The 15,399-nt window shown below is 40.8% G+C and overlaps 1 protein-coding gene across 1 annotated transcript in view; it reads right to left on the reverse strand.

Moving 5' to 3' along the window:
* The window catches only part of LOC110320911 (calcium-activated chloride channel regulator 4A-like), a 14,578-nt gene extending 2,856 nt beyond the window's left edge, over positions 1–11,722 (reverse strand). The window contains 12 exon segments of the mRNA XM_021196978.1: positions 1,680–1,896; positions 1,899–1,941; positions 2,512–2,727; positions 4,031–4,137; positions 5,227–5,404; positions 6,157–6,373; positions 7,498–7,508; positions 8,242–8,457; positions 9,113–9,290; positions 10,237–10,345; positions 11,292–11,439; positions 11,585–11,722. Coding sequence (XP_021052637.1) covers positions 1,680–1,896; positions 1,899–1,941; positions 2,512–2,727; positions 4,031–4,137; positions 5,227–5,404; positions 6,157–6,373; positions 7,498–7,508; positions 8,242–8,457; positions 9,113–9,290; positions 10,237–10,345; positions 11,292–11,439; positions 11,585–11,722 — 1,778 coding nt within the window.
* Positions 11,723–15,399: the final 3,677 nt, after the last annotated feature.

Consider the following 15,399-nt stretch of genomic DNA (forward strand, 5'->3'; position numbering starts at 1 on the left):
AAGAATTAAGTCAGCTTTCTAGTCATATAGTTATTCCTCCTTCCACACAAACATGGAAAATAGCTTGCTTTTCTTTTAGCCATTTTAAAATGCTCAATTTCTTTCTTTTCTTTTCTTTTCTTTCCTTTCCTTTCCTTTCCTTTCCTTTCCTTTCCTTTCCTTTCCTTTCCTTTCCTTTCCTTTCCTTTTCTTTTCTTTCTGCCCTCCCAATCACTTACTACCTCTGTAGTTCAATAGAGAAAAAGTGTTGGGAGCGACCCTGTTTGAATTTTAACTGGCTTGTCAGCCATAAGTAGTTACTTAAAAAGTCTTGGCCTTAGTGGAAAAGTACTAGCTTAGTTGAGATTTCTGTACGAAAGTACTACCCCAGTAAGAACAAATAGCTATAGATCTTGTGGCCTGGTACCTAGCAACCCACTCTGTTCTGTTCTTCCTGCTGAACTTTCTACCTAGCCAATATCCTGCTTTTGGGGACAGGTGCATTCACTCAGAAACAAAGCGAATTTGAGTCATATCCCTCCCCATTTCCTGCTTCTATGGGTATAAAACCTGCCTGGGAAAAAATAAAATTTGTCAGCTTGATCAATCAGACTTACTGTCAGCTCTTGCATTAGCCACATCTGTGTCCCTCTAAAAGTTTGGGAATATTCGGACCTGCAGATTTCCCAGGCTACCTAGGGAAGCCCTTCAAGTGACTCCTCTGTACACGGAAGCATGCAGTGCTGGCCGCACTATTTCTTTTTCTTTTTTTCCAGTAAATGAATTTTAAGTTAGTTTGTTCCCCCATGAACTGAATGCTCATCTGGTATTCTAGTAAAATACTAAGAAATGAAGCAAGGAGCATGAAAGCACATGCACTGTAGAAGGGACTGGGAAATGGGGAGAGGTAGTTGGGGAATCATTGTTGCAATGAGAGAAAATGTGGAATTCACTCCAAGAAGAGTCAAATATAGCTGAAGACAAGTTTGTAGAATGACATAAAGTGCACTGATGGGCATCTTTTCTTGTTCATGTGTGGAACAGATTGGTTCTTTTATTCACTGACTTGCAGACAAGGTTCCACTCACAGGAGAACACAGAGTTCAGGAAGAGGGTTTCTGCCCCACCTCCCTACAGAGCAGCCATTGCAGTGCCTAGTTCCTGCCAGGCAGACCAAGCATCTGATGCTGCAGTGCTCAGACCCCTCTCTGTGATGTCTAGCTTCTCCTAGGTCCCTGCTCCCAGGACTCTATCTGTGCCTTTTCCAGCTGTCAGGCTCTTGTTTTCTCAGGCTCTTGTTTCCCTTTCCCACCCAAGAGACAATTCCTGCATCAGCTGCTTTGATGGCACTTTTTTTTTTTTTTTTTTTGGTGCTGCTACTCTAAGAAGCATGTACCTAGAAGAAAGGGTTATGTTCGCCATCTTCTGAATGAGCCTGTCTTAGCTGGAGACAGCCAGTGCCTGTCAAGGTTACAAATGTCATTTTGGCAGTAGCTGACATCCACAGACAACTTACCATGTGGAAGACGCTTGCTGTGCTCTTAGGTGATACCCTATTACATTTCCTGCTGGTCTTTCTATTCCTTCCTAATCTCTGGTAACTCTTTGGGTGGCCATCTTGTTCCCACTGCCCCCGGAACACATGACACATTTGGAACTATAAACATATTGGCTTATTCAGAAAAGGCTGTGGGTTATCTGCTCCATTGTCCAGCAGGATTAGCTCTTCTGTCTTCCCACTGTTAGATTCTATGGTGGCTGTCATGCGGGCTCCAATGATGGGGGTGTACCCTTGTAGAACTTCTGCATACACAATCGTTGGGCTGGGGAAAGTGTTAGTGTCCGTGTTTACCTTAGCATTTACAGTGATTGGTGGCACAGAAGTACTTGCTGCCCAAGAGGTTACTGTAATAGTATCTCTGAGTTTTCTTTGGCTTCCAGGTTGTAAGTCCAAATTCCCACCTAAAATTGTCAACGAAACATGCAGCAATCATTTAGAGTCCAAAGACATGTTTTTGTTTTTTATATGTGATTTTTAAAATAAAGCATAGAACTAACAACAACAACAACAACAAAACATAACAAATTGGGATGAGTGGTCTTAGAAAGGTCTTGATTCCTCAAATACTGAAACAGAGACAGACCATGATCCTAGGTAGTATTAGGCATGATATTTGCCTTTTGTGCAATATCAATTGGAAAATAATGTTTTGATAAATCTGCCTTTGCTTTGGCCTTATTCTCTGGCCTCAGTGTCATATATTCCATGACTCTGGCAGGCAGAATGGGAAAAGATGGCACGCCAGGTCACCAGGACTCTCCACGTTTCTTCCTCCCTGTTCTCAGATGCCTTCTCTTTTCTATCAATCCAAGGATTCTTTTCCCTTTACCAGGCATCATAGCTCTCAGGATCATACACATAAGGGAAGCACATACATTTTACTTTCATTTTGAAGATGGTAAAGTTATTGTACTCACATTTATGATGTGCAAAAATATCTTTAGGGGAAAATTCAAATGCTAGTGGCTTACCTGAGCTGTTCCTGGGATACTGAGGTAGGCCATTTTGGAAGCAGAGTCCACTGTGAAATTGGTGGTTTGTGTTCCTTTGGGATCCCTGAGATAAATGGCAGGGGCTTGTTTACTCCAGGTGTCAAGAAAGAATGTGTCCTTTTCCACGGTGCTGTCAATTACAACAGTGTCATTGAACCAGAGATTATTGGTCAATATGGCACCCTTACTTTCAAGCTGCATAAATGTAAAACAAACAACCAAAAAGAAGAAAAGAAAAAAAAAAACCCTTAATGACTACATAAGGCAAAATTTTATTCTCTTTTCTTTTCTAGATAATTCCTCATATTTGATTTGAAAACAGTTTTACATATGTTGAATTACATTAGCTTTCTCTCTTCCATCTCTCCCTCCATGCTTACCTCCCCCCCCCCAATAGATTTGCCATCTTTCTGAAGGCTTATTGGCATATGACAGTTGCAAGGTTGGTAATGCAGATTCTGAAGTCAGGGCAGGGTATAAGAGGAGATCTAAAGAGGAAACATCACTTGAAGTTTTGGGACTATGACCCTGCTGTACTTCTGTAGTTTTCTGGAAAATGCTGCTGTTGACCGTGGGCTGTAAGGATGCTAAAAGCCAGAGGATTAGTGTAGAGAGTGTGTGTATGTGACGTGTGCCTTACTCATCTCAGTGATGACTGGAATGATAATGCTCTGAGTGATTAGAGTGTTTTAATTGGAACAGAATAAAGGCTCCCACAGTGAAACAAAGACAGGTCTGTAGCCGAGACACAGCTCAGTGGAAGGAAGCTTGCCAAGTGTGCAAGAGGCTCTAGGTTCTGCCCCTAGGAAGGTATGAAAAACATTTGAGATAAATACTTGTGAGGACATTGCTAATGTGGAATCTTTAAGTAAATTTTCACACAGAATTGAGAGTGAATCTTTGGACATGGAGTCCATCCAAATGAGAAAAAACTGATTTTGAAGGTAAGAATCCTGAGAAGAGAGAAAGCAAACTCTAGGTTCTCTTCTGAGAGGAGCCATAGAAGTGTTATTCATCTCTGTTGACGGTCTCTCAGTGGATGAGGAGTATACCACTCTTTGTCTCTCCACCAGCAAAGTCTCAGAAAACAAGGTCATGTTGGTCCCACAATGGCATTAAGAGAAATAGATGTGGGGAGAAGGGTTTCCTTTGTAATCCACATGCCCACTTCTCATCAGCTCAGATGATTGGACCATGCGTCTAACAGGTCACTATTTTCCTCTGACATTGTCACCCATCATGCATATGAATACTCACCAATTTTGAAAATTTGTCTATTTTAGGACTTACCATAAATATCTCAAATGAGAAAAACATAATTGTATTTCTATTCCTTCTACCCATTAAAAAACAAACCAAATCAACATCCAAATTCTTGAACATCTCTCTCTCTCTCATATGTTTCCTTTCTGGCTGGATTCATGTACTCTGCCCTTATATCTTTTCTTGGTTATGGCAAAAGCGACCCCAAAACCTTTAGGGATGGGAAAACACTGACCTGAAGTGACTTCTGGGTGACATCAGTGTTTTTTGAAGCCAGAGCCACAAAAGCATTAATGAGTCCATTATTCTGGGCTTCATCGGAGGCATACAAATGCTTTCCACCTAAAATGTGAATGATAGGCTACTGTGGTTTGTAGAACAAGAGTTCTTACTATAATTTAATGATTAACAGTGTAACAGTTCAAATAAAGTCAAAATTTCCATATAGATTGAATTGTTAGAAAGCTGTTAAGGTCATTTCTGAAATGTTAGTTTAGTTTAATTCATCATAACTGTGAAGCAAAATCCACCTTACTATCTTAGTGTGGCAACCTCAGTTGCATGAGGTACTTCATCTGGCTCTAGATATGAAAGGCACTAGGTTATGTTTATTTAAGTTCGGAGATTTTTGTATTGCCCTTTAGAGGAAATTATGTACTCTTATTTCCATCATTTAGATTTTTTTTTTCAGAGGAACTAGATTAGAAGCAGAAAACTGGAGAGATGCAAGAATTGCTTGTATCAAGATGCAAGAATTGCTGTATCTTGACAATGACTAGATACTGCTCAGAATATTTGTGATAGCAATAAATTGTAAAATGACCATAAAAGTCTTTGGAAGTTCATGTAGCCAGCCACAAAAAACCCAGGTCTATACGTTGGTACCATCAAATTCAAGTTGCTACTATAACTGATGCTTGTACTGCTGGTTCTGTGTTCTCTGCTGTGTTTGAGAAGTTGCCAGAAGCATGTAATCAATTTTCATCGCATCTGAATATTATGTCACCGTACTTAATGTTAAACAAGTTACCATAGTTTGTATTTTCTCATTGTCTCTTAGTCCTGGAAAATCCCAGACTTTGTTCAAGGCCTGTCTCAGGAGCCACTTGATTCATCTTCTTCCTTTCCCTTCCTTGCTTGCTACAACACTTTGGGAGTGTGGAAGGTTTGTAAGTCTCAATCAAATTTTATTTTATACTCTTTCTGCTGTGAAGGAATATGATATATGTGTTTGGATGGACTGTTTTATGTATCTTTTCCAGCTTACTGGACAAAGAATGTTGTCAGAACACAGGATGGGTCTGGTCTGATTGTCTCTGCTCTCCAACTCCTGGCCTGGCTCTTGCAAAGTTGAGCTTAGAAGTAGGTAAATGTCAGCTCTACATCTATACACAACAATTGAAAGTCTGTGATGTAGAGCTCATGCTTTACCTCTTAAAATGCTCATTTTTGTTACAGCTAAGCCAGCCGATGGTCCCAAGGCAATGAAATGAACTACGGCCCCGCTGTCTTTCACCTCATCAACACAGATGTTGACAGTGCTGTCTTCCCCATCACTCAACAGCAAGATCTCAGATCCATCTGTTTGGTAGCCTCCATTTTAAAATACCTGCAAGCATAATTCAGAATACCATTATCATATCATACTAGATTAGCTATCCTGATGGAAAGTTAGAAAAAAGAAACAATGGAAAAAGTATAGGGTAGAGATAATGTTTGTTTTAGAATCATAGAGTTTATGTTCAATAATCCTTGAAGAACATAAACAACTTTTCTTTCTCCTCCCATCCCCCACCAATACAGGGTATATTTGCTCAACTGAAGGATGGGTGGAATCAGGAATTAGGAAAAATTCACAGGGACTAAATGACACCGGATCTTGGAAAACCCAGGCTAATAGTTGCTTAAAATATGGAACACATTGTCTTCATCTGCTATCCACTGACAAACTAGTCAGTTTATACAAAAATCAGTTGTATATACAGCTGGATGCAGGGAGCAACCTCACCAGCACTAAAAGGTAATGGAGTCCAAATTAGGAAACTCTTAAATACTTAGATAACAGGGAGCTAAGCATGGTCTAAGCATGTTGAAGTTGCAGATGAGGCAGAGTCTGGTTCATCCCATGCTGGCCTTACATGGTCTAGCCAAAGATGATCCTGAAATTTTCATCATTGTGCCTCAATTTCCCAAGTGCTAAGATAGCATATACATCAAAGTTATTTTTTTTCCTGTGTGTTTTGTCTAGAACCTTTTAAGATTAGTTATGCTAAAATCAAGAGGCAAGTAAGAACAGTAGAATTTTACTTTGTCCTAAAAGCAAAAACAAAGATCAAAATACATGTGCAGTGGGATTTTCACCTGAAATGCAGCCTTGATTCCAGAGCAGATGGATGTCCCTCCATCAGCACTTGTAGGTAAGGCTTGCAAAAGCTGGCTTCTCTCGATGTCACTGTTTATTTGGATCAGCTCGCTCTTAATATTGGCCAGGTGATTAAAGTGCACCATCCCTACCCAAGACCTATTTTCAATTATCTTGCTTAGAAAGTATTTTGCTGCTTGGTTCATTAGATCAAGACTGAGGGAAAAATGATAAGAGAAGATATGAGTGGTTTTCAACTGGAAGATGAGAGAAGAACTAGACAACTGTTAATTTGTACTATGGAAGAAAGCAATTATAATTTTAACTAGCAAATTAATAAGTGTGGTTATAGGTAACATGGGGCACATGAAGAAGTTCAAAGCTTTCTATTTGAGGTATTCCCAGTGGCTTAGTAACCAAGTTAAAGGTGGGGCTTGGGTTGAATCTAAGGCAATGATTCACATCACAATTCAGCCCATAATCATTCCCATTAAGTTAAACTCCCCACCAGACTCTCTTGGTCTCCAAAGATAGCTGAGCTGTGTAGCTCATCAAGGAACCCGCTGAGCTACCATTAACTCTGAGAAGGCCACCTACCCTGCCCCTTCTACTTCTAACCTTTCCCCTGATTCTCTGTCACTGAGATAACTGCATTAGCTTTCTTGTTTCTCATTGGTAACCATGTCTCTCATAACTAGATGATTGCCCAGGACATACACATCACACGTTGATTTCCTCTAGATCCTCCCTGCAACCCATACCCAAAGTGGTTTGCGAACTTCCCAAACCAAATCACACTCCTACATACCTACAATCTCAAATCACCACTCCTACAAACCTACAATCTTGCTTCGTATGCTCATCTATCACTTTCTCTTCTGATTTTTATTACAATTCTTTGGAATGGTGAGCTTGTGAGTGCAAGGATACTTGTACCACAGCACACATGTTATGATATATATGTAGAGGTGAGAGGACAGCCACAGGGACTCAGTGCTTGCCTTCCATCATTTGAATTCCACAGTTTGAACTCAAGTTGTTAGGATTAGCCAAAAGAGCCTTTGCCCACTGAGCGATCTCTTCTGCCTTTATCATAATCATCATAATTATCATCATCATTTATTATTATTATTATTGGTGTATGTGTGTGTGTGTGTGTATGTGTGTGTGTGTGTGGTTATGGTGTTCACGTGGGGGTCAGAAGATAGTTTTGAGGATTTTGATTCTAATTAATATTGATATTTTACCTACCGAGCCATCAGACCAGCCCTACTCCTCCTTTAAACACAGATCTACCAGGACTCTATCTGGGGTAGTTAGTCTATTCATCTCTCAATCGCCAGTCTTTTCCCTCCTAAGAGACATTTCTCAGGCTACCCGTTTTGAACGTTCTTCTGTCTTCCATGAAATCTTATGTCACTGTGAGTCACCTTGTCAGCCCCTTTCATTCATTCTTTGTCCTTTCAATAACTACCTTCTCTTCCTTGCTGACGCTTTAATTTCTTCATTAGCATGTCTGTCTCACTCCACAGTGCAGTCACTGCGTACTTTATCATACTACCTGTGCTTGTTTGTGGCTCATATTAATTCAACAGCTACCTAATGGTCACACATTAGTAATTCTGGATCAGATGAAGTTCTAGTTCCGAATGGAACTCTTAGTCTGATCAGGAGAGGCACAGGCAGTATCAATAAAATACACAGAACTGGAGATATGCAAAAGGCAGTTTTGGAATTGGCAAAGGATGAGCTCCTATACAGCCCCCTAGAGCCCAGCCCTTCTTTTGGTGAAAATGAATGTCTCTACTAAATTGTAGAGGACAGGAATGACTCAAGTAGACAGGTAATGCTGAGGCAGAGAGAAAAACATTTCTGGACTATAACGATATCTGCTGATTTGGTTTGTTTTATGAGACAGGGTCTAAATGCAACACAACTGACTTTGAACTTGCCTAGTCCCTCACATGCTACGATTACAAGAACGTACATCCCTTGGTCATCCTAAATGAACTATAAACTTCTCAAGTACATCTCTATACTCAAAATAAAAAACACAAACAAACAAAATGAGTCCATGAACTCACATCCCTACTACTTGACATATCAAGAACTAGGCACACAATTCTCTCACTGATCCTCAGCAGGGAGAAGGGTGGAGCGGGTGGCGTCTCCATGGGGATGCTGTTGTTAAAATCCTCAGACCTGCTGATTACTTCCCAAGTGCTTCTGTAATTGCACTTTTTATTATGTAGAGTTGGTGCCTCTTGATTATGGTTTTCCTTTTTACAGAACTCAGTCACCTAAAAGTGTAGTAAAGTGTAGAAAATTATTATTTCACGTATTAAAAGAAATGACCTGGAAAACAAAGTGAAAGTATGTCCAGTGTTAGAAATTAAAAGTAATTATGCTGGCCTAGCAAAGTAACTGTAGTTAATACTTTGCTATGGATGTGTATAACAATAACTATCAAAGAAAAAGCGGTGTTTGAGAGTAGGGGCGGGGGGGGCATAGGAGTGGTCTGAAGAAGGCTATCTGGGCGGGTTCAACTTTAATTAAAAACATGGTTTTTTTTTTAAATTAAAGGATAATATGTATCGTATTTAGCAAATATGCATGCTCAAGTAAAGTCCTATGAACACCAAAGTAGACTTATAATAGTTAACAACAATTACCTAGCTATTAACAGACAATAGTGTTAATGTACAATAGAGGATGAATACTTACTGGGTGTCAGTCAATGTTCAATGGACTCTACATTAACATATTTAATCTTCATGTCATGCTTAACATCTGTTATATCTCTGGTAGAGTGCTTGCCTAGCAATGTGTAGTTTCTTACTCTTATTTCCATCATCATCATCATCACCATGATCATCACCATGGTTATTTTAAAGTTAATGATATTAGAGAAATCCTTTGATTATAGATTCTGGACACAGTGACTGGTATACGTACAGAATCGATACTTTGTGTGAACATTATGGATGCCTTTTCTGATTGAACTTTATCAGGGAAGAACTGACAATCCTTTTCATATAACTTTGTGGTGGAATTAGTTCTGCACCTTCTGGTTATACAGCTGCCTCCTTGGCATGTATGGACTCTGTTCATACCTCTGACACCTGTGGAGCACCTGAAAATATGGAAGTGAGTCTAAGAGACAATTTAGTCATTCATTTGAAAAGTGGTCCTGTTCCCACTGAGCTTTGTGGCATGATATTTCTTGTGTAGCTGCCATGACCTTCCTCCATCGCTGGCAAATCAAAGTAATCATTTGTTTTTCAAGAAACTGTAATGGAACAAAACAAAACAAAACAAAACACACAAAAAAATACAAAAAAACAAAAAACCAAAAGGGGTATCTCCAGTCACACACAGTGGGGCTCCAGTCACACACAATGGGGCTCTCAGGTGGAATGGCTCTCAGGTTGGGTCTTTTCCTTAGATATTCCCACAGCTGGCCTTGTACCAACTCTCTGTAGGCACCTGGTTGACAGAACCAGTGGGCCAATTATTTTTGGTGTGCAGTGTGGTCTTCTCTTCCAGGAAGACATCCTTGAAGAGTGGCATCACATAACTACATGTGCTTTGACTAATCAAGGAACATCTTTTTTATCCAGAGGACAATGTGATTGAACTCAGATGACAATGTGACTGGACTCAGAGAATGAGGGACTGCCAAGAAAGGCAATGGAATAAAGAAGGATTGATGTGTGCTGTGGGAGTCATAGCCGGCAGTGATCAGAACAGATACGCCGGGCTTTAGCCACAGCTCATCCCATTGGCTTGTAGTTCAAATCAGTAAGTGAAATCTAAATGAGTTCTGTCATCTGTGGAAGAGATGAGTAAATAAAAAGTGTCAAAATGCCGAACAAATGATTGGCATTGAGGCTATGTATATTTTTGCACAGATAATCATTGTCTTTAAGGAACATGTTCTAAAATAAGCATAAAATAGGCTTGTGATATTGCATCTCTTATCTGCCTTGGAACAAAAAAAGGATGCTTGTCATTAAAAAGGACTATAGGGAAGTTAAAAGCCTGAGGTCATTTAAGTGTACTTAGGGCTCATGCCATGCCTTGTTGCTACAATTTTCTTTGATGAAGCACTGTAGAATGGCTGGTTTTCATTGTATTCATCAAATACTCCCCAGCAAAGGTGGGCCCATTCATGGACCAACACTTTTCCTGTAAGACATTTTTGAAATACATAATCATAATTTGATTGCTAAATTTTACATCTCAAAAATTCCCAGGCCACCGTGATGGCTCAGTGGGTAAAAGTGCTGGCCACCAATCCTAACAACCTGAGTTCAGTCCTTGACACCCCCCCCCCCCCGTGGAAGGGGAAAGTAGTGACTCTCAAGTTGTCTTCTGCCCACCATACCAGGGAGAGAGATGGAGAGAGAGAGAGAGAGAGAGAGAGAGAGAGAGAGAGAGAGATACAGAGAGACAGAGAAAGGAAAGAGAGAGGAGAGAGAGAGAAGAGGGAGAGAGAGAGGAGAGAAAGAGAGAAGAGAGAGAGGAGAGAAAGACGATAGAGAGAGATTACATTTTGGTTTAGGTTTTCGTAACTCTTAAAGTTTATATTTTGTTAATAAAATGGCTTTTATATTTAATGGTACTCATTGCTGTACCATTTTTTATTCCACAGCATGTTAAATCAATGAAACATTATGGAGCATATGCCACAGTCCCAGTAAACTAGGATTTGATTTTCAGTTCTTGGGGAGTCAAAGGTCTCACATTTTAGTTTATGGCTTGCCAAGTACCAACCCTGTCAACAGCCTAATCAGATATACAGAACTCTGCTGTATCGATATTTTGAGGGTCCAATTTAGAGAGAAAAAAAAAGACTAAAAATGATCCTGAAGGAGTTGATATTGAAGAAAGATATAGATATGCTATTGCTGATTATGTAGGTTATCTCGGCTACTGCATCAAGAATTTGTTGAATTTTGAGACAATTTAAATGGCTTGGAATAAGCACCATAAAATAAGTCACCTGTTTAATGTCACAAAGCTAATACAGGAATCAAGATTTGGAGCCATGGGTTTCTGCTCCAGTCTGCTTATTTAATGGAGTACAGAGTTGCTTGTTGCACACATGCAATACTTTAACCAAATTCCCCACCTGAATCTCCGTATTCATCTTGTTTCCTCCCCAGTACAAAGTCAGGGGTGAAGTGGATGTATTCTGCTTTCTCTTCACACTGTGTGAACTGCCTGGTGTAGGGCTCATCTCTGCTCTCAAGGGTGGGAGGTGCCACTTTAATGTCAGCCTGAGAATGTTTAAAAAGATCATTAACGCTTGAAGAGCAGAAAAAAACAATAGTTAGAAAAACTCTGAATCAATAAATGTGTAGCAAAACTAGCAAGCACCGGAAAGCACTCTTGGTTTTGTTAGAAGAAAAAATTGATACTTACATGCTTGTAACTCTCCTGTTTTGGCCTCCAGTACTGGGGACTGTCTTTCCAACTCTCAGGAATTAATATAGACACATTTTTAAAGAAAAATCTTTTCTCTGTAGCTTCAAAAAGGTATGTAGATGCTTTAGTCACCATTTCCTATTATCAAAGGGAAATAGATATGTAAAAATGACAATAAGAATGGAATCAAGTCTCAGGTACACGTCTATGGCGAACCCTGTTAAGCTGTTACTACAAAAGCATCTATTCATCAAGCTCATTCTTCAGCAGGCTCTGCCTACCCTTCTAACCTGACCTCTGTCCATCCATAACTCGCCCCGCTCAGCTCCTGGAAAGGCTTCTTAGGTCTCCATCATCTCACCTCAAAAGACAGCTTGAGGCACGAACTTGGTGATTTCAATAATTGATTTATATAGCTTTATACCTGGGGGTTAGAGTTGTTTTTTTTTTTTTGGCTCTAATATTTGTGTGGACACTTTTTGGTTGGCTAATGGAATGCCTGAAGCCTGGCTACTTTACCCTTAGTAGACTAAAGACAAAACCCAAACCTGCTCTAGCAAGTGCGAGCTAAGGAGAATAGCCCATGGGAGTTGATAGCAGGGTGGGGCTTTATGTCTGTACTCTTGGAAGAGGTGGGAAGGTTGGACCCTTGGAGGGCAAGGTAATAGAAATTCTATAGCACAAGTAAAAAAAAAATGATCACAGAACAGTTACTCTGCCTTCAATGGGAAAATACACATTGTCCTCCAGTATCCTGAGTCCAAAGCTACTGCAGTTTGTTAGAGGATTTTTCTCTCCACATAGTCAATATCTAATAAAGAGAAACATGGATGAAAAGCAATTCAGGTTCCTTATGACCAGGTCTCACAGAAGAAAGTAAAAATATAAACAAATACAAAATAAAATAAAGGCAAAAATGTCTTCATCTTGCAGGAGCCTTCTGGGTCTCCTCTGCTCTGTCTACCAGGACCGAGCCCTCTGATGCTTCCAGCTTTCTCATAAGCCCACTGCTCCTGAAGGCCTCCATCTCTCCCCATGCTGCCCTCTGAGAGTCCAGCACTCTGACTCACATGCATTGTACAGAGTCAGCAAGCTGATTAGAGAATAGCCCCGAGGTTAGGGGGTCAGAGTCCAGAGAACGAAGGTCCAGCGCAGGAAGTTTGTGAAGAACTCCAAAGTGGCGCAGAAGCTGTTTAACACACACAGGAGGAGGCAAAAATAATTCTCCTTTCCCCTGGATGCCTCTTTTCTAAAGGAGAGATATTTAAGCTTCCATGGCTCTCTTATGTAGCAGCGTGCTTGTAGGCCATGGAGAGCTAACAATCAGAGGCTCTGTAGGAAACTTTCATCTTCAGAGATACCCAGGTGCCTAATAGTGATTTCTTCATGTCTTCTAGTCAGAAGTCCTATGGTAATCCTTCTAGATTTCTCCCCAGATTTCCTATGACGTTTTAGATTTAAAAAAAAAATAAAATGAATGAAATATCAGTGTTTGTAAAAGTGGTCAAACTTTAAACCCAAAAGGATCCTGAACAAAATACAAAGGAAACTTGAAAATGGAGAATATCATCCCATCAAGTATAAGAGTTTTCCAGAATCATTGTGTATAAGTAGATGATAGCAAGTCACAAAAGTGCCTGATGATAGAGGACTTTGTAAAAGGCTAAGTGTCAAAACCCACTAAACTAAAGACATGTTGGCAAAGGATTGAATTTCTACTTGTAATGTTCTAAATAAGACTATGCTGAGAATTCTTTTTTGTCTCTACAAATAGTCTTATCAAATATCCATTTTCTGAATTCAAGTTTGAAGCTGAACACCAAGAATCTATGTTTCTTTCTTTCTTCTTTCTTTGTCTTTTAGAGCTCAAAGGACACCAGGTAGTGACACCTCTGGCTGCTGGGTGGTTTACAGAGAATGCATGACAAGTGGAAGCCACATGAAATCATAAGGATAATCCAGTTCATGCCCAGTAGAGAGCTCAACAATGAGCATTAGGGGCCCAGTGGGGATGACCCCAAACCAAGTAGAAGTTGTGGATGTTGCTCCTGAGGACATGAAAAATGACCATGTAGCTGAAATGCCAGTGTTTACATGGAATGTTGGAGTTCGAAGAGACTTTAGCAACCGAAAGTCCTAGGCTTAGTGAGGGGGCCTCTCCCTCTGCTTGCAACCACTTGGTGGACTCACACCCTCCACACACTGGTCATCTCTAATTTTCATCTAAGTACACATTTTACATCTTCCCATGAATTCAGACGTGTCTCTTCTACCTGGATGTCAGAAAGCTCCTCAATCTGTATCCACCTTGATCTAACCCCTCCCCCCCAGGCACAGCTCTTTGTTATAGTTTCCCTTCCCAGATGATGAAAGTTCTTTACAAGTAGTTAGGACAAGGTTGTAAAGTTTGCCTTGCCTCTCAACATTTCCTCTCTACCTTCTCCTTTCCACACGAGTATAAACCAACAAGACTGTTGTCTTTCATGCTTTCCAAATATGTTCAGCACCAAAGTGTCCACATCCTCCACTAAGCCCTGTCATGGAGTCTCATTACTCAGAAGGAACATAAAGATGTACTTTCCAGTGATCTGGGCTCTGCCACTGTGGGTGAGCCTCCTGCTGACTGGCTTTCATAGTGCCAGAGGGGGCCGTACCGGCTGTAGGTGAACTGTCACCACACTTCTGCTTGACTATGAGAAATGCCGACACACAAGATTGAATGTGCCTGCTTGTGCAATAGTGGCTTGACTGTTGTGGGCAAGACCAACATCCTTCTGATTGGATCTAAGGCTAGCTCCACAAAACAGGATTCAAGCCTAGTTCTGTGAGCCAGAACAAAACCTGTGGCCGGGGAGGTCATAGGTTCCACTGGGGAAACAACTTCTGTGGTTTTTCTAGATGGATGTGATGTGCCTGTCAAATTAGCTTCTAAACTTGTGTTTACTCCCATAGGCTTTATCAACCTCACTCATAACCCCTGGGGAGCTCTGAGATCAAATGACTGTTATTGTGATGTGGTGGCCTGTATTTTTTTAGTTATAGGTGGATGTCTGTAGTCACTCCTTCCAAGGCTCAGGATCATTGAAAAAGATGGGACAGAAAGAATGCAAGGAAGAGCTGGAGGAAGGAGTGGAGTGTTGTATAACAGTTTCCTCCCAGATTGAAACATTTCATCCTGCAGGGCTGCTGCTTTGCTTTCTGGCTACCACAAGATGAACAGGATTCCAGTGCCACACACGTCTGCTATCGCCATATATTGTGTGGCCACTGGCTTGAAGGCACATGTGCCAAGTGGCTGGAAACTTTTCAGTTACTTTTCTCAGTTCTCCCCCTTCACATTAATGGAAAACTGACAAACGAAGCGTGCTGGCTAGTTTTATGTCAACCTGATACAAGCTAGACACATCCAGGAAAAAATAACATCAACGAGGAGGAAATTCCACCACCAGATTGGCCTGTGGGCAAGTCTGTGGGGGCTTTTTCCTGATTAATGATTGATTTTGGTGGGCCCAGCCCACTGAGCACACAGCCACCCCTGGGTTGGCTAAGAAAGCAGGATGAGCCAGTAAGCAGCAGTCCCCCATGGCCTCTGCATCAGTTCCTGCCTCCATCCAGGTTTCTGCTCTGAGTTTCTTCTTCGACATCCTTGGATAATGGACTGAGCTGTTGAACTGTTAGCTGAATTAACCTCTGTCTCCCCGAGTTGTTTTTTGGTGATAGTGTTCTATCATGCCAATAAGACACACAGCTACTTAGAACAATGAGACAGGACAGGTACTAACCTTGTTGAACAGGTGAGGAAAATGGCCTTG

Source organism: Mus pahari, chromosome 4 (assembly GCF_900095145.1).
Source record: "Mus pahari chromosome 4, PAHARI_EIJ_v1.1, whole genome shotgun sequence".
NCBI lineage: Eukaryota > Metazoa > Chordata > Mammalia > Rodentia > Muridae > Mus > Mus pahari.